The following is a 13,836-nucleotide window of genomic DNA, read 5'->3' as shown; positions in this document are numbered from 1 at the left end:
ATGCAAAGTCCCGAAAGCCAGCGTTCAAGTCTGCTACTCAGGAGGCAATAGCATCCTCAATAAAGTCTACTAGAATTTTAGGTTCAGCCTTCAGACTGCCTTTCATGCAGACAGGACCAGGAAGTCACACCAAAAACCAGAGCAAGAGCATGGAAAAACAGCTTGGGGAATCAAGTTTTTAGAAAAGGAAGGAAAGAATGAGAAGCCTAGAAAAGCTGTAGAATGGCAAGGAAAGGCAGAGGCACGGAGGAGGGTTAAGAGTGGAGGAGGGAGCGGGAGGAAGGGGAAGGCAGAGACACTGGAGCGCGGACGTCAGGAACAAAAGCTCCTGTGGAGTCTGGCGGAGGCACTCAGAGAGCATGGGGTGTTTTGAATAATTATTAAAATTAGCATGTGTCTGCGCCATCCTGTGGGTGTGGCGCAGAGCGGAGTGTAAACTCTAGCCGGGGCCCCTAGCAAACATTGGATTAGCGGCAGCAGCCTGCCAGATTGCCAGCCTGCCAGCCTGCCCAGGAGCGCGGGGACCAGCGCGCCGCACGCCGACCTGCACGATGGCCTCGTCTCAGGGGAGAAACGAGCTGAAATTCGCCGACTGGATGGCAACTCTGCCCGAGAGCATCCACAGCATCCCCCTCACCAATCTGGCCATCCCAGGTAGGCTAGGCGCGCGGAGACTGCTCGCCCGGCGCCGGCCGCCCGCTCCAGCCGCCCCGCCCTGCTCTATCCGCCACTAAGTGGGAACTTGCCAGGGTGCCCGAGGGAGGGAAACTCGCCCTCAGGGGTGGGTCGCGGGCCAAGCTCGCGCGTGCCTGGCAGCCTTGGGTTTCCGGGCGTTTTCCGAACCTCTGGGGACGGTGGCGCCCGGAGTCAAGGTGACTGCTTTCCTGGGGCGTTACAAGCAAGCTGCCTGCATGCACAGGGCTGGGGCAGGAAAGAAACTGGGTTCTAGGGGGGCACCTCGTGCCCCCTCCATGGCTCTCCCTGCAGATCCAGGGAGTGGGAGGGTGCTTTCTGAATCTGTGGGGGATCGTGTGCGGTGAGCGCGAGCTGGTGTCCTGAAGCCTCAGCTTCCACAAGGGTCTCCGAGACCACCTCTGGCACGGAATTGAGCACGTTTGGTAGTTTATCGGGTGGAACCTACTCCAGTCCTTAACGTTCGTCCCCAGTCTCCTTCAAAGAGACAAAGCTCTTCCCGAAGAGTGATGAAAGTTCAGGGACACGCAGCTGCTAGATCTCTGCCCTTGACGCGACGCAGGAGGGGCGAGGAGCGGAGGTCAGCGTTTCCACGATCGCGTCTCGGAGGGCCAGGCCGAGGGGCCGAGGTCTGGAGTGCGGTCGAAGCGCGGGGCAGCAACGTTAGGCGGCCGGGTCAGGAAAGCAAACCGTTCTGGACTCTGCGTTTCTGCTCAGGACTGACTGGGAAGGAGACCTGCATGATCAGCCACGTCCGGTGGGATTATAGGGCTAATGGTGGGGGGAAAGGCGACTGAGCTGCGTCCAGACAGCCTAGAAGAAGAATCTGCGGCAAAGTAAGGAAGATGAATGGTTTTCAAGAGGCTTCAGTATGGCACACACGACTTGGACCAGAGGACTGGGCAGGTTTCTGGGTCAAGAGTGCGCAGCAGTGCCCAGCGCAGCTCTGCAGGAGGGAGGGTCTTTTCAGGACAGCCTACAAAGATGACAGCTAGGCACAGGGTTTTACTTCCTCACCAACAAGCTGTGCACCCGGGCTGATGGAGATCACACCTGATCCTTTCAAGACCAGGTTGGAGGGCAAATTACTGGTGGACAGTCCACCTTCCATCCAGAGCAAGCTGAGTTCCTAAGATTTTAACTCTCTGGTCTCTGTTCTCTTGTTGTGGCCCACCTATTGCCTTATCTCAGTCACTGGAAAAAAACATAATGAAGAATAAAAAGAAAAAGAAGAAGAAAAATAACCCTAAAGACACCCCCCCAAAGGAAAAAAAAACCGACTCTTTTCCTGAAAATCTCAAGAAACAGTGCTGGAATCCAGCAGTAATTTAAACCAGTGGTTGCTAATTAAGTGGGTATTAGGCAAAAATGATAGACACAGGCAGCCCTATGAGCACCTTTTGCAGGAATGACTGTCTCCTTTTGCTCCCAAGGGCCCAAAGGTCTCTAAAAAAAAGAACAACACAGCTTCACTCCCCGCTTACCTGGGTGAGCCTGAGCATTGCTCTTTTGTAGGACACAGTAGAAAGTACACAACTTTGTTGGCAAAATTCCACCCTTACATCTACAGACTCTCATCCCTTTTCTTCATTAGTTTTTACATGGCTTTTAAACTGTAACTGTCTCACTTGCACATTCATGTACACAGAGAAGGTGAAGGATGGCAGTCTTTTGATAGCATACTCTAGACATGCAGGGAAGTTAAAAGCCTAAATTGGCATAGCTAGTTCTGAGGGATGATAAGGATACCCCATCTGAGTCTACCTAGTACATCACTTTTCAAAGCTATGTTCCTCATATTCTTCCAAAAACTCTGTGAAGTGTGCTATCTTCAATTATTAGATAAAAAAAAAAGGGAAACTCAACATAAATAAATAGACCTACAATCTGTGTGGTAAGCTCTAAACTGGACTTTACAGAAGGTCTCCTATGAATTCTGGAGGGAAAAGCTTTAGGATTTGTGTCTAGATGATTCTGCACAAGTATGAACCAGAGTGAGATATCAAGGACCTAGGATAATTTTTCTTTTCTCCCCATGGGCTAACATGAGAACTTGGTGTTAGAGATTTTGATATTTTGGTAAGCTTTGAATAAAGACATAAAGATGATGGCATTGGGATGCCATGGAAATTTCTATTGCATTCACAACCCCTGTAAATAAAATATTCAAAGTGGATTTTCACTTCAGTATTTCTGAGAAACACACACACGTCGTACATCACAAAATCTGTACTCCTTTATACCCTCATGATTCTGTAAAAGACATTTGGAGATACATATACACGATATGCAACCAGGAATAAAAATGGGTTTGGTACTATTCTGAATTATTCAACACTCAGAATATTTGGAGGAAAAACACACATTCAAACTTTGATAGTCAGAGAAGACTAATTGGAGACTATTAAACACTAATGGAATAATTGCCTCAAAATCATGCTAATAGCTTCCTGGCTGCTACCTGTTTACTTGGCCAGTTGCTACAGCTTGAATTAAGCAATTATCTCCACCATTTAAAATCACGCCTGGTGCACCACACAAGTGTTTCTACGGAGGAGGGGAAATACTGCTCAGTTTTCCTCAAAGCTTAAAGATCTCTTAGGTAAAAAACTAAGAGAGTGAAGCGCTGCTTCATTATGAGGCCACCTACTTGGGGGAAGCTGACCCAAATTACCAAGGACTATAGCCAAGAACCGTCTGCATGTGTGTGATACTCCCTGCCATGTGTGTGGTTCTGCCATCATTAAATATTTCTTATACCTGCATCTTGAATGTTTTCAGAGTCAATTCTTTCATTGCTATTTCACATTTAAATGGCTTCACGATTTGGTATTGACTGGATTCAGGACTTGGTCAGAAATTGGTATTATTTTCTTTTTTTTGCTTTCAATTTATATTTCAAAGGAATATTACTGCCAGAACAACTTGTCAGCTACTCAAATTTTTGTCTTGTGTCATTTCTTTCTCTCTGTAATAGAACCACACTATTTTCATTCATGCATATCTGTTTAACAGTGGCATCTTGCATTTATGAATCATGTATGCTCTCAAACAGGCGAGAGAAGTTAAACAGCAGGAAAGAGACAAAGTATTAAATTTAGGTACAGGTGAGTCTGAGGGGTGTTTGGCATCTCTGAAGCAGATTTCCAGTGCTGTAGTCATGGTGGCTCCAGAACATTTGAAAAGAGATCTATCATAGAAGCAAGTAAGGTGTTGATACTCTGTGTCTATGACAGTGAGTCATTCTATGCAAAATCTAAAAGACTGGAAAGTTTTTCTTCATAGGAGGGAGCTGCTATGCATCTTCTGCTATGTGGTGAAACTCTTACACATCATGCAGCAAACTGACAATACCATGGTGAAAAACTGGCCAAAGTGTTGGGGAATGGAACCTCAGAGAGAATGCAATTTTCCTTGAATAGGGCATTGTTGATTGAACTTTGGATAAGGAACACAGAAATGCTTTATAAATCAGAGATTATACCTACGAATTATTTTCCTTTAGAAAATGTCAGCATCAGTGAAAAAGAACAGTTTCCCTGGGAAAGTGAAGACATTTATATAACCGATGTCTGTAGTTTTGCTTAATTTTTTTTCATGTTGAGGGTCAAGCATAAGGCCTTGTATGTGCAAGGAAAATGCTGTACCACTGAGCTATACCTTCTGTTCTTATTAGTTTGTAATTTCTTTCCTCACAGTCATTACTTCTTGCTGTTCCCAGTGTGCCTGAGGCCAAATGTCTTCTATTTGTAATTTATTATTCCTGTTTTAGTCGGGCCGAGGTGATCTATACAGCTAACTATCTATGATTAGGTCTAACTGTACAAACTTCTGAAAAACCAGGATGTTTTCTGTTTTTTATTCGGGATAGTATTACAGAAGCTAATCTTTCAAGGCATCCAAACCACAGCATAATTGTTTAGTATGAATATCCCTTTTGTGTTATCTTTCCAATTCCCAGTTTTATTTAGTTTTTGCTAAAAAGTGAGAAATATAAGGCTATCTTGCGGTCTTGACTTTTTAAAATTTTTTAATTGATGACATCAAAATCGTGCGTATTTATGTTTATTTTCATACATTATATAATGGTCAAGTGGGGTTAAACTTCTCAAATATTTATCATTTCTTTGTGGTAAAAACTGCCAAAGCCTTTTGTCTAAGCGCTTTTGAAATACACAGTACATTATCAATACTTACAGTCACCCAGTGCCAGTGATGGTGAACCTTTCAGAGCCTGAGTGGCTTTCATGCATGTGCATTGCTCCTGTGTGCACTGCTGTCTAATATCTTGCTTCTGGGGTGATGCTGGGGCCCTGACTGGCCTGCTGACAGACAGGGCTCTGCATTGCTGCTGCAGAGCCCATACCACAGTTTGCCGCTACTGCCCTATGCACAAGCAGAACTTGAGAAGTCATTCCTTTTATCTACCTTAGAACCTGAAGAGTGCCCTTCCCTAACCCTTCCTTCTCTCCAGTCTCTCATAAAAGATTTCTGAAACATAATTTGTCATACTTGGAATTTTTTAAAAATACAAATTGAAACCCCAACTATTGTCAACCAGTGTACAAAGTGATATATATTTTAACATTCACAAAGTATGATTTTTCACATAGTCTACCTATAATCCTCAAAGCTTTTTTTTCTACTCAAAGTTGGTCCAAGAACTGGTAATATTCACATACATGGGTAGAAATGCAGAATCTCAGATTCTAACTTTTAGATTTATTTAATCACAATTTACATTTTAACAAGATCCCTAGATGATTCATGTGCACATTTGAAGTTTCAGAAACACAGCTCTGGTGTACCACTAAAAGGAAACTTTATGTAAGGGGCAGAGTTAAATTTAAAAGTAAATATTTTTCTACTGGGCCTTTTCTCTTGGCCTATCTATTCTATTCATGAGTATTTAAAGTTATACTCAGGCTTAAAGCCAGATCCCCTATTTCACTCTGAACTAATGGCTCATGCTTGGAACATTTCTTGTAACTGACATTATAGTTCATCATTCACTTCTAGCAATAAAGGTTATTTAATGACACTTAAGTGTTCAAATTGGGTCACTGTGATAAATTTAAAGCCTTCCCCTCCTTAAATTCTTGCTGCTCTTTGATATTGGCTATCAGCAGCACTTAAAATCAGCCCATCCGGTGATGCTAATGGATGCCAATGCCATTTTGGGAAGCATCCTTATTTTGGTTCTTTGACCACTTGGTTTCATTCCTTACTGTACACAAGCCCAGCTACTTTTGCTAAATGAATAAACTGCAAGTTAATTCATTTTATCTATGTGCTAGAACTTCTAAATATTACTTGCAAATGAAGTGCCATTGTGAGTGAAAAAAATACTAATAATCAGCATCAGAAAACTATCAAAAGCAAAAGTAAACAGTAAAATTGGTTTCTGATAGAAAATGATCAATATCATTTATGTCTGTAAGACACACTTCATGTGTTTATTGCATATTTAGACAGGAGTAGAAATATGCATAAATGTAGTTACAAGTCACTTGTTTGAAATTTAAATAGTTTGACACAATAAATATTCTAAAATAGTCAAAGCAGAATACACACATACCTCTCAAATTGCTACAGTGGGCAACAGTATTTATAGACTAAGGCTTATGCGTTTGAAAATTTTCTGCACTTTTACTTAGAGTTTATATTGTCTTATTTAATTTTAACTACACTCAATCAAATCACAAAAGATAAATTACAGAGAGGAAGGAGCATACTGAGTGCCATACATCAATAGCAATAGTAGGAAATAGTAGGGAAGACTAAGACATATTTAGAAGACAAAAAGTAGTGTCTTCTAAATCCTACCAGCCTCCAAATAAAATCAAAGTCATAATAGTTGTCAGTTTCAATTCATTTCAAATTTCTTAATGGGTTTCTAAATAGTTCTAAAAGTCTATGGGTGGCTTAAGTGCATTGTATAAGACAGTTCCTTGGGCTAGATTGATAAACTAGCCTTTTGGGCTACCACATGTTCTTTGCAACTTTCCATCCTGCCTATCTTGGGAACATTATGGGAGTTGTTACTTTTGTTCTTTTGGTATATACATGAACTGTGCTTTCATAGTTTTATGCCCAAACATCACTGCCTGTGGTGGTTGTACAAGAATCTGGGCTGGGTCTTTAGAGGCTCAGTATTAAGAATGTTTCCCAGAGGCAAATCCCCTGTTGTAGGAGCTGCTGAGCCAGCTTTCATTGACTCTGCCGTAGTGCTAAAGACACAAGTACTAGACCGGAACTACCACAGCCTGTCTGTCCTTTGGCCGTGGGACTTGGGTGTAAGTTTACAAGAGATAGCAGAGGGTGATGTATGGCACAGATTTTGTTCTATACTCTGCATTCTTGATCTTAGCTCACTCTGTGTGCCTATGTGGGTGCACGCATGTAGGTGTGTGTGTGTGTGTGTGTGTGTGTGTGTGTGTGTGTGTGTATGTGTGTGTGTAAAAAATATGTATTTGTGTATGTTCCTGGTTTCTCTTAGGATAACTTTTTCAGGAAGTTTCTTAGTTTCTTCCACACTTCTGGTGATACTACCTAACCATTCATGAAGATAAACATAGATTAGAAATAAAAGCAGGATCTTAATTTTTCCAACCAAGCAGGAATGGACTGTGTAAATGGAGCCAAATAATCTGACATATCTAAACTAATTTCTAAGCACTCTGTTGTTTTAAAGCACAGAGTAATTGATATAATTTGACTCTTCCAAAAATGATTAAAATTCACGCACCACACATTAATTGTTTTTACTTAAAGGAATTAATGTTGTCTTCTAAAGAATTTACTACCAGTGAGAATCTGTCTCACTCACAAGCATTAGCTTTTTTAAACCAGAGAGGATGGTGGTAATTCAGGGAACTCTGAATTACAGCTAATAGAATTCATTGTACTCAAGAAGCACATACTATATCCTTTTATTTCTCCTAACCTGAGGAGGGTTAGGATCAGCCTCAGAAAATTGAGGTACACAAAGGCATCTAAATTAGATATTCCAGAAGGAAGAAAGAAATGAGAGGGGAAAAATCTACCGTGGTACAAATAGAATTCTGCTGCCAAAAGCTTTCCACAGCACCATATGCTTTTTTTATGCTCTATTAAGAGAGGAAGATAGGGCAGGAAGAGAGGGACAGGAGAAGATGGTTAAACATCTTTGAGAAGCAGCCAGGATTAGTCACCTCCGGAGGCCAGGTACTGGAGCAGATGGCCCATGAATTTGTTAAATGTGCTCTTGTTATGTTCCTGTATTTCATTACAGATCTCGGAGTGGACAAGCTTTTACAACACTCTTTCTTAAATGCCTGCTTCACATAGAATCCTTCCCGTGACTTACTGTTTATGAAATAATCGTGATTACTCTTAGTCAATACTGAACCAATAGCCTGAGTATTATAATGGTAATTCGGTTTCTCAGTTTACTGAGCATTTTTATTTCATGAAATAAAGTGGGCTGTGGTGGATGGTAATCTTAGTTTTCTGCTAAGTTTTCCTGGAGGCTCCCTCCGGCAAGTGTGATGTTAAAGAGAAGACATACTCCATGGAGTCCTGATGGGCAAATAGAAGCAAACTTCTTCGAGCCACACACCCCTCCTGCCATATGGAGGACTGAGAAGACCATAGCATCCTTACTGGAAAATTAGTCCGAAACACACTCCTATCATGGCTGTCCTTGGGCCTTTGTCGAAGTAAAAGTGGTCAGCGGAATGTAAAGATCCTGTTAAATGGGAGGACTGCAGGAGGTGAAGTTTTGAATGTTCTTCCTTACCGCTCTGTGTTCTCATTTCTCTTCTTATTGGGAGATATCATTGGTCCTACATTACAGTAACACTCTTGGAGATGACATCTTTAACATTCATCTCAGTCTTTCATGGGGTACCTCGGAAACCCCATCCACTTAAACTCAACTCTGCCTAACCCTACCTGTCACAGAGAACTTCACTTGATAAACATTATACGAGGGAAATGGAGAAAATTGGATGTCTAGGATCCCTAGAAATTTGTGATGAGTTTTTTTTAATATAACAAGTAGAAATTAATAAAGAAAATATACAAAACTTTCTTTTCCTTTCAATGAAAAAATAAAATTTCTAACAAAACAATCAGAGAATAACCATATACTGTGTACCATGCAAAAGAATGGCCAAATATTACTCAGAATGTAAATCTAACATAAAAAGACATTCTCTGACAAAAAATAAATGAAGATAAAATCTTTTCAATGAACAAAAGGAAATTAGTAATATAAATGAAACGAATTAGCACGTATCTTAAAATATTTCTGAAACAATGAAATAATTTGGGAAATTACTTGAACTCCTTACTACCTATATATTATCTTCTGTTTTGTTATCTGTCTGTTTCTCTTTCTCTCTCATATTCACTCTCTCTGCCTCTCTCTTCTCATATAAGAGAAATCATACAATATTTAAGCTTGTGTGTCTTACTTCATTTTACATTATATTTTCAAGTTGTACCCACTTGTTTATAAATGTAGGAAGTTTATCTTTATGACAGAGCAGTACTCCATTATTTATAAATACCACATTTTCTCTATCCATTGACTTCTTGGTGGACATATATACATGTTTCCAATACTAGCTAGTATGAATTGTGCTGCTATAAATGTGTGTATGCATGTATCCTTGTAAGGTCATTACTTTAATTCTTTTGGGAAGATACTTAGAAGGAGGATTGCTAGGTGAAATGGAATTTCCACTTCCAGTTTTTTTTTTTTTAATGAATCTGTGCCTTGATTTCCATAGTGGTGGTATTAGTTACATCCCCATCAACATTGTAGACGAGTTTCACTTTTCCCACATCCTTGCAGGCACTGATTAGTATATAATTTTTTGATGAAGTCATTGTTTCTGGGATAAAATGGTATCTCAATGTAGTGTTGTTTTGCATTTCACTGTTGAACAGTGATGTTGAACATCAGGGAGGAGAGGGAGAAGGAAGGAAGTATGAGAAAAGAAAAATAATAGAAGGAAAAATGGAAACAAAGGTTTTGTAAATAAGAAGAGGAAGAAGGGTTGTAGGGAGGGGAAGGAAATAGGAAAAAAGGTGGAAGCAAGATATATCATGTACAGAAGCAAGAAATATCATGTTATCATTGTGTATATCTAAAATGTACCAATAAATAAAATGAACAAGAAAATAATAATTTGACTTTGTCCATATATATGTGTGTGTGTGTATGTGTGTGTATACACACATATATTCTTTTTAATTCTTTCTCTAGCCTGATTGCTCTGGCTACTGTTTGAGGACTGTGTGAAACAGGAGTGGTAATAGTGGACATCCTTTGTCTTGTGGCTAATTTGAGAAGAAAAGCTTTCTGTTTTCCCACATTTAATATGATATCTATCTATATATATATATATACATGTGTATATATATATATATGTATACATGTGTATATATGTATATAATTTTTCCTTTTCCTATTTCTTCCTTTTCCCTTTACCCTATCATAGTTTGTCTTTTCTGTTGGACAGTGGTTGTACTAGTCTACACTCCCACTATCAGTGGAAAAGTGTTCTTTTTTTCCCCACAGCTTCACCAACATTTGTTGTCAGTTGATTTCTTGAGGATAGCCATTCTTTCTGGAGTGAGAAGCAGTCTCAATGTTGTTTTAATTTGCATTTCTCAAATGACCAGTGACGCTGAACATTTCCTCATGCATTTATTTGTTGTTTGTATTTCTTCATCTGAGAAGTATGTATTCATTGCAGATGTCCATTTTTGGTTTGGCTCTTTGAATGAGAGGGAACTGGATTTTTTCAATTCTTCGTATGTTCTAGATATAAATACTTTGTCTGAGATATAGTTAGCTAATTTTTCCCCTTCTGTGGGTTTTCTTTTCACTCTGTTGGTAATGCCTTTTGAGGTATAAAAACTTTCTAATAAGATGAAATCCCAGTTGTTGATTCTTTGAAGAACATCCCCTGAAGTTTGGGTTTTGTTGCTTATGTTTGTTTCATGAAAAGAATGTCTCATGCTAATTTTGTTTAGACAACATATCATGCCTGCATTCTGTACTCTGAATAACTACTGGAAAGACAACAATACACAATGTATCGACCATTGTAACTGTCCTACTAACCTGTTGTGAAGTCTTTTGTTTGTTTACCTTGTTTTTAAAATTAAAAAAATAACATAAGTTATCTGACAAAAATATGATATTGGCAGTAAGTCAGTCATGTGTCTTGTATCACACAGAGATAAGGTCTCTCTATATTTATTTTTCTTAGTGTTTGATCAGGAAAGGAAGTTGGATTTTGCCAAAAGGTTTCCTGCATTTATTGAGATCATCATTTAAGTTTTGTCCTTGCTTTTATTTATGTGATGTATCACATTTTCTGATTAGCCCTCATAATCCAATCACCTACATGAGGCTTTGGGAGATCATTTTAGATCCAAACTATAACATCATTGAACAGAAATGCTCTATTTCCCCCATCTTTATGTCTCCAGTAATTACCATGCTGTGCTTCAAGGAATTTGACTACTCCAGATATATTTTATAAGTGATATCATGCAATTTTGTCTTTTTGTATCAGTTTATTTCACTGAGCATAATGTCAACAATTTTTCTCTGCATTGTAGCAAACTACAGAATTTTTTATCATCAAATAATAATTCATTTGTATCTATGTATCATTTTCTTTATCCATTTGTTCATTCATGGACAGTGTGTGAACAGTGATACAATGAACACTGAAATGCAGACCCTTCAATAATCTGATTTCAATTCTTTTGGAAAAACCTAAACATGAGACTTTGCATCATACAATAGTTCTATTTTTAATTTTTAAGGAGCTTCCATACTGCTCTCCACAGAGGCTGTGTCATTTTACATTCTCAGTAGTGTACAAGGATTCCACTTCCCCACACTCTTGGCATAACTTCTTTTCTCTGTTTTTCTGAGTAGACACGCTAACAGTGTGAGGGGATATCTCACTGTGATTTTGCTTTTCATTTCCTTGCTGATTAGTGATTTTAAGCACCTCTGCATGTACTCCTGAGCTATTTTATGTGTTACATAGTGAAACATCCATTCTAGCCCTTTTCAGAGTGTTTAATCAGTTTATTTGTGGAGACTTTTTTGTTTATTTGAATTTTGCTATTGAGTTGTAGGAACTCCTTAATATTTTGAAATTAACACTTATGAGACAAGTGATTTGTATTTTCCCTCCTTCCATAGGCTGCCTTTCTCTCTATTGATTGTTTGCTGCACGAGAGCTTTTAAACTACAAATGGTCTCTCTTGACTCTGTTCTCAGTCCTTGTGCTTCTTGTGTCATATCCAAAGAAAGCCAAGCTCAATTTCATAAAGCATTGCCCCTATGTTTTCTTCTAGAAATTTTGTAGCTTTGCGTCTTATGTTGAAGCCCTTAATTAATTTTGAGTTGGTTTCTGTGTTTAGTGTAAGGTGAGAATAATTTCATTATTTTAAATGTGTATGTTCCATTTTCCAAGCATGATTTGTTAAAAATAATATCTTTTCACCTATGTTGTATTCTTGCCATTCTTGTAGAAGGCAAGTTGACAGTATATGTGTGAGTTTATTTCTGAACTGGTTATTGTGTTCCATTTTTCTGTATGATTATCTTTAGGCCAGCACTGTACTGTTTCAATTATTGTGTTTTGTAGTATATTTTGAAATCAGAAAATGTAAGACCTCTGGTTTTACTTTTCTTCCCAAAGATTGTTTTTGGCTCTTTGGTATTATGTAGTTCCACATGAATTTAGGATTGCTTTTTCTGTTTCTACAAAAATTGCTATGGATTTTTATAGGGATTAAATTGAATCTGTAGATGACTTTAACTAGGAACATTTAAACAGTATTAGGTTTTATAAAAATCTCTTCCTCACATTAACTGTTTCCTGTCTCAGAAACTCACACACTGTCTTCCTTCACAGAGTACTCTGTTTTAAAGAAACTCTTATCTTTTCTACATTCCTTATCTATTGGTAAAATGTCTTTTTACTGCTCATATCACCAGCCTTCTGTATGTCCCCTCAAGTGGGACCATGAGTTTACCTTGCATTGTCTTTATTGTATTGGGTATATTCTTTCTATGCCAAATTTGTTGAAAGTTTTTAACATGAAAGGAGATTGAGTTTTGTGCAATGAATTTTCTGTGTCTATTGATAAGATCAGGAAATTGTTGATCCTTTGTGGTACTGCTGTAGTGTATGCATTAGTGATTTTCATATGTTGAGCCATCCTTGCTTCTCAAGAGTAAATCCTACTTGATCATAATATACTCTTGTAATGTATGTTATAATTCATTTTGCTGGAATTTGTTGAGGATCTTGTATTAAATTTCATGTAGAATATTAATCTATAGTTGTATTTTCTTGAAATGTCTTTGATATGAGTGCAATATTGATCTTATAAAATAAGTTAGGATGTGTTCACTCACTAGTTTTCAATTCTTTTGGAAGAGTTTAAGAAAGATTTATGCTATACCTGGGAAGCCAACTGATCCCGGGGTTTTCTGTGTTGAGAAGTTTTTTAATTATCGATTCAATCCTCTTACTTATGAGAAGGATATTAGATTTTCTGTTTTTTCATGATTTAGTATGGTTGGTCATATGTTTAAAAAAACTTAGTCCTTCTAGTCTTTCTCATTTGCTAGAAAATGGTTTTTATAATTATTTCTTATGATCCCTTCTATTTCTGTAGCTAAAGTTGTAGAATCTTTAGTTTTTATTTGGAGTCCTTTTTTTTTTCTTAGTTTAACTAAATATTTGCTAAATTACCTTTTCAGAAAGATTAGTTTTTTTTATTCTGCTTTATTTACCACCACTCTTACGGTTATTATTTTCTTTCTTTTACTAATGTTGAGCATACGTTGCTCTTGTTTGAGTTCCTTGATGTGTAGATAAAGGCTATTTAACTTCTTCTTGCATGTAAAAATTTATTAGGCATTTATCTCTAAACTTTCTTTTTACTGCTTTTGCTGCATCCTATAAGTTTTTGTATGTTGTATTCTCATTCTGTTTTGTTTGTCTCAAGATACTTCAAAATCCTCTATTTGTTATAGGTTGTTCTTTGGTCTGACTTGTTATTTCAAAAGTAAGCTTAATTTACATTTATTTGTTAATTTTTCAATTTTTC

The 13,836-nt window shown here is 38.2% G+C and overlaps 1 protein-coding gene across 1 annotated transcript in view; it reads left to right on the top strand.

The window, feature by feature from the left end:
• Positions 1-115: 115 nt before the first annotated feature.
• The window catches only part of Plcxd3 (phosphatidylinositol specific phospholipase C X domain containing 3), a 169,698-nt gene continuing 155,977 nt past the window's right edge, over positions 116-13,836 (top strand). The window contains exon 1 of the mRNA XM_013152835.3: positions 116-654. Coding sequence (XP_013008289.2) covers positions 552-654 — 103 coding nt within the window. The 5' untranslated portion in view covers positions 116-551. The remainder of the gene's footprint in view (positions 655-13,836) is intronic.

The sequence above is a fragment of the Cavia porcellus genome, unplaced genomic scaffold, assembly GCF_034190915.1.
Source record: "Cavia porcellus strain 051 isolate PalLab524CR breed Dunkin Hartley unplaced genomic scaffold, mCavPor4.1 scaffold_11, whole genome shotgun sequence".
Lineage (NCBI taxonomy): Eukaryota > Metazoa > Chordata > Mammalia > Rodentia > Caviidae > Cavia > Cavia porcellus.
Note: the sequence above shows the minus strand (reverse complement) of the source record. Positions and strands in the feature narration are given on the sequence as shown.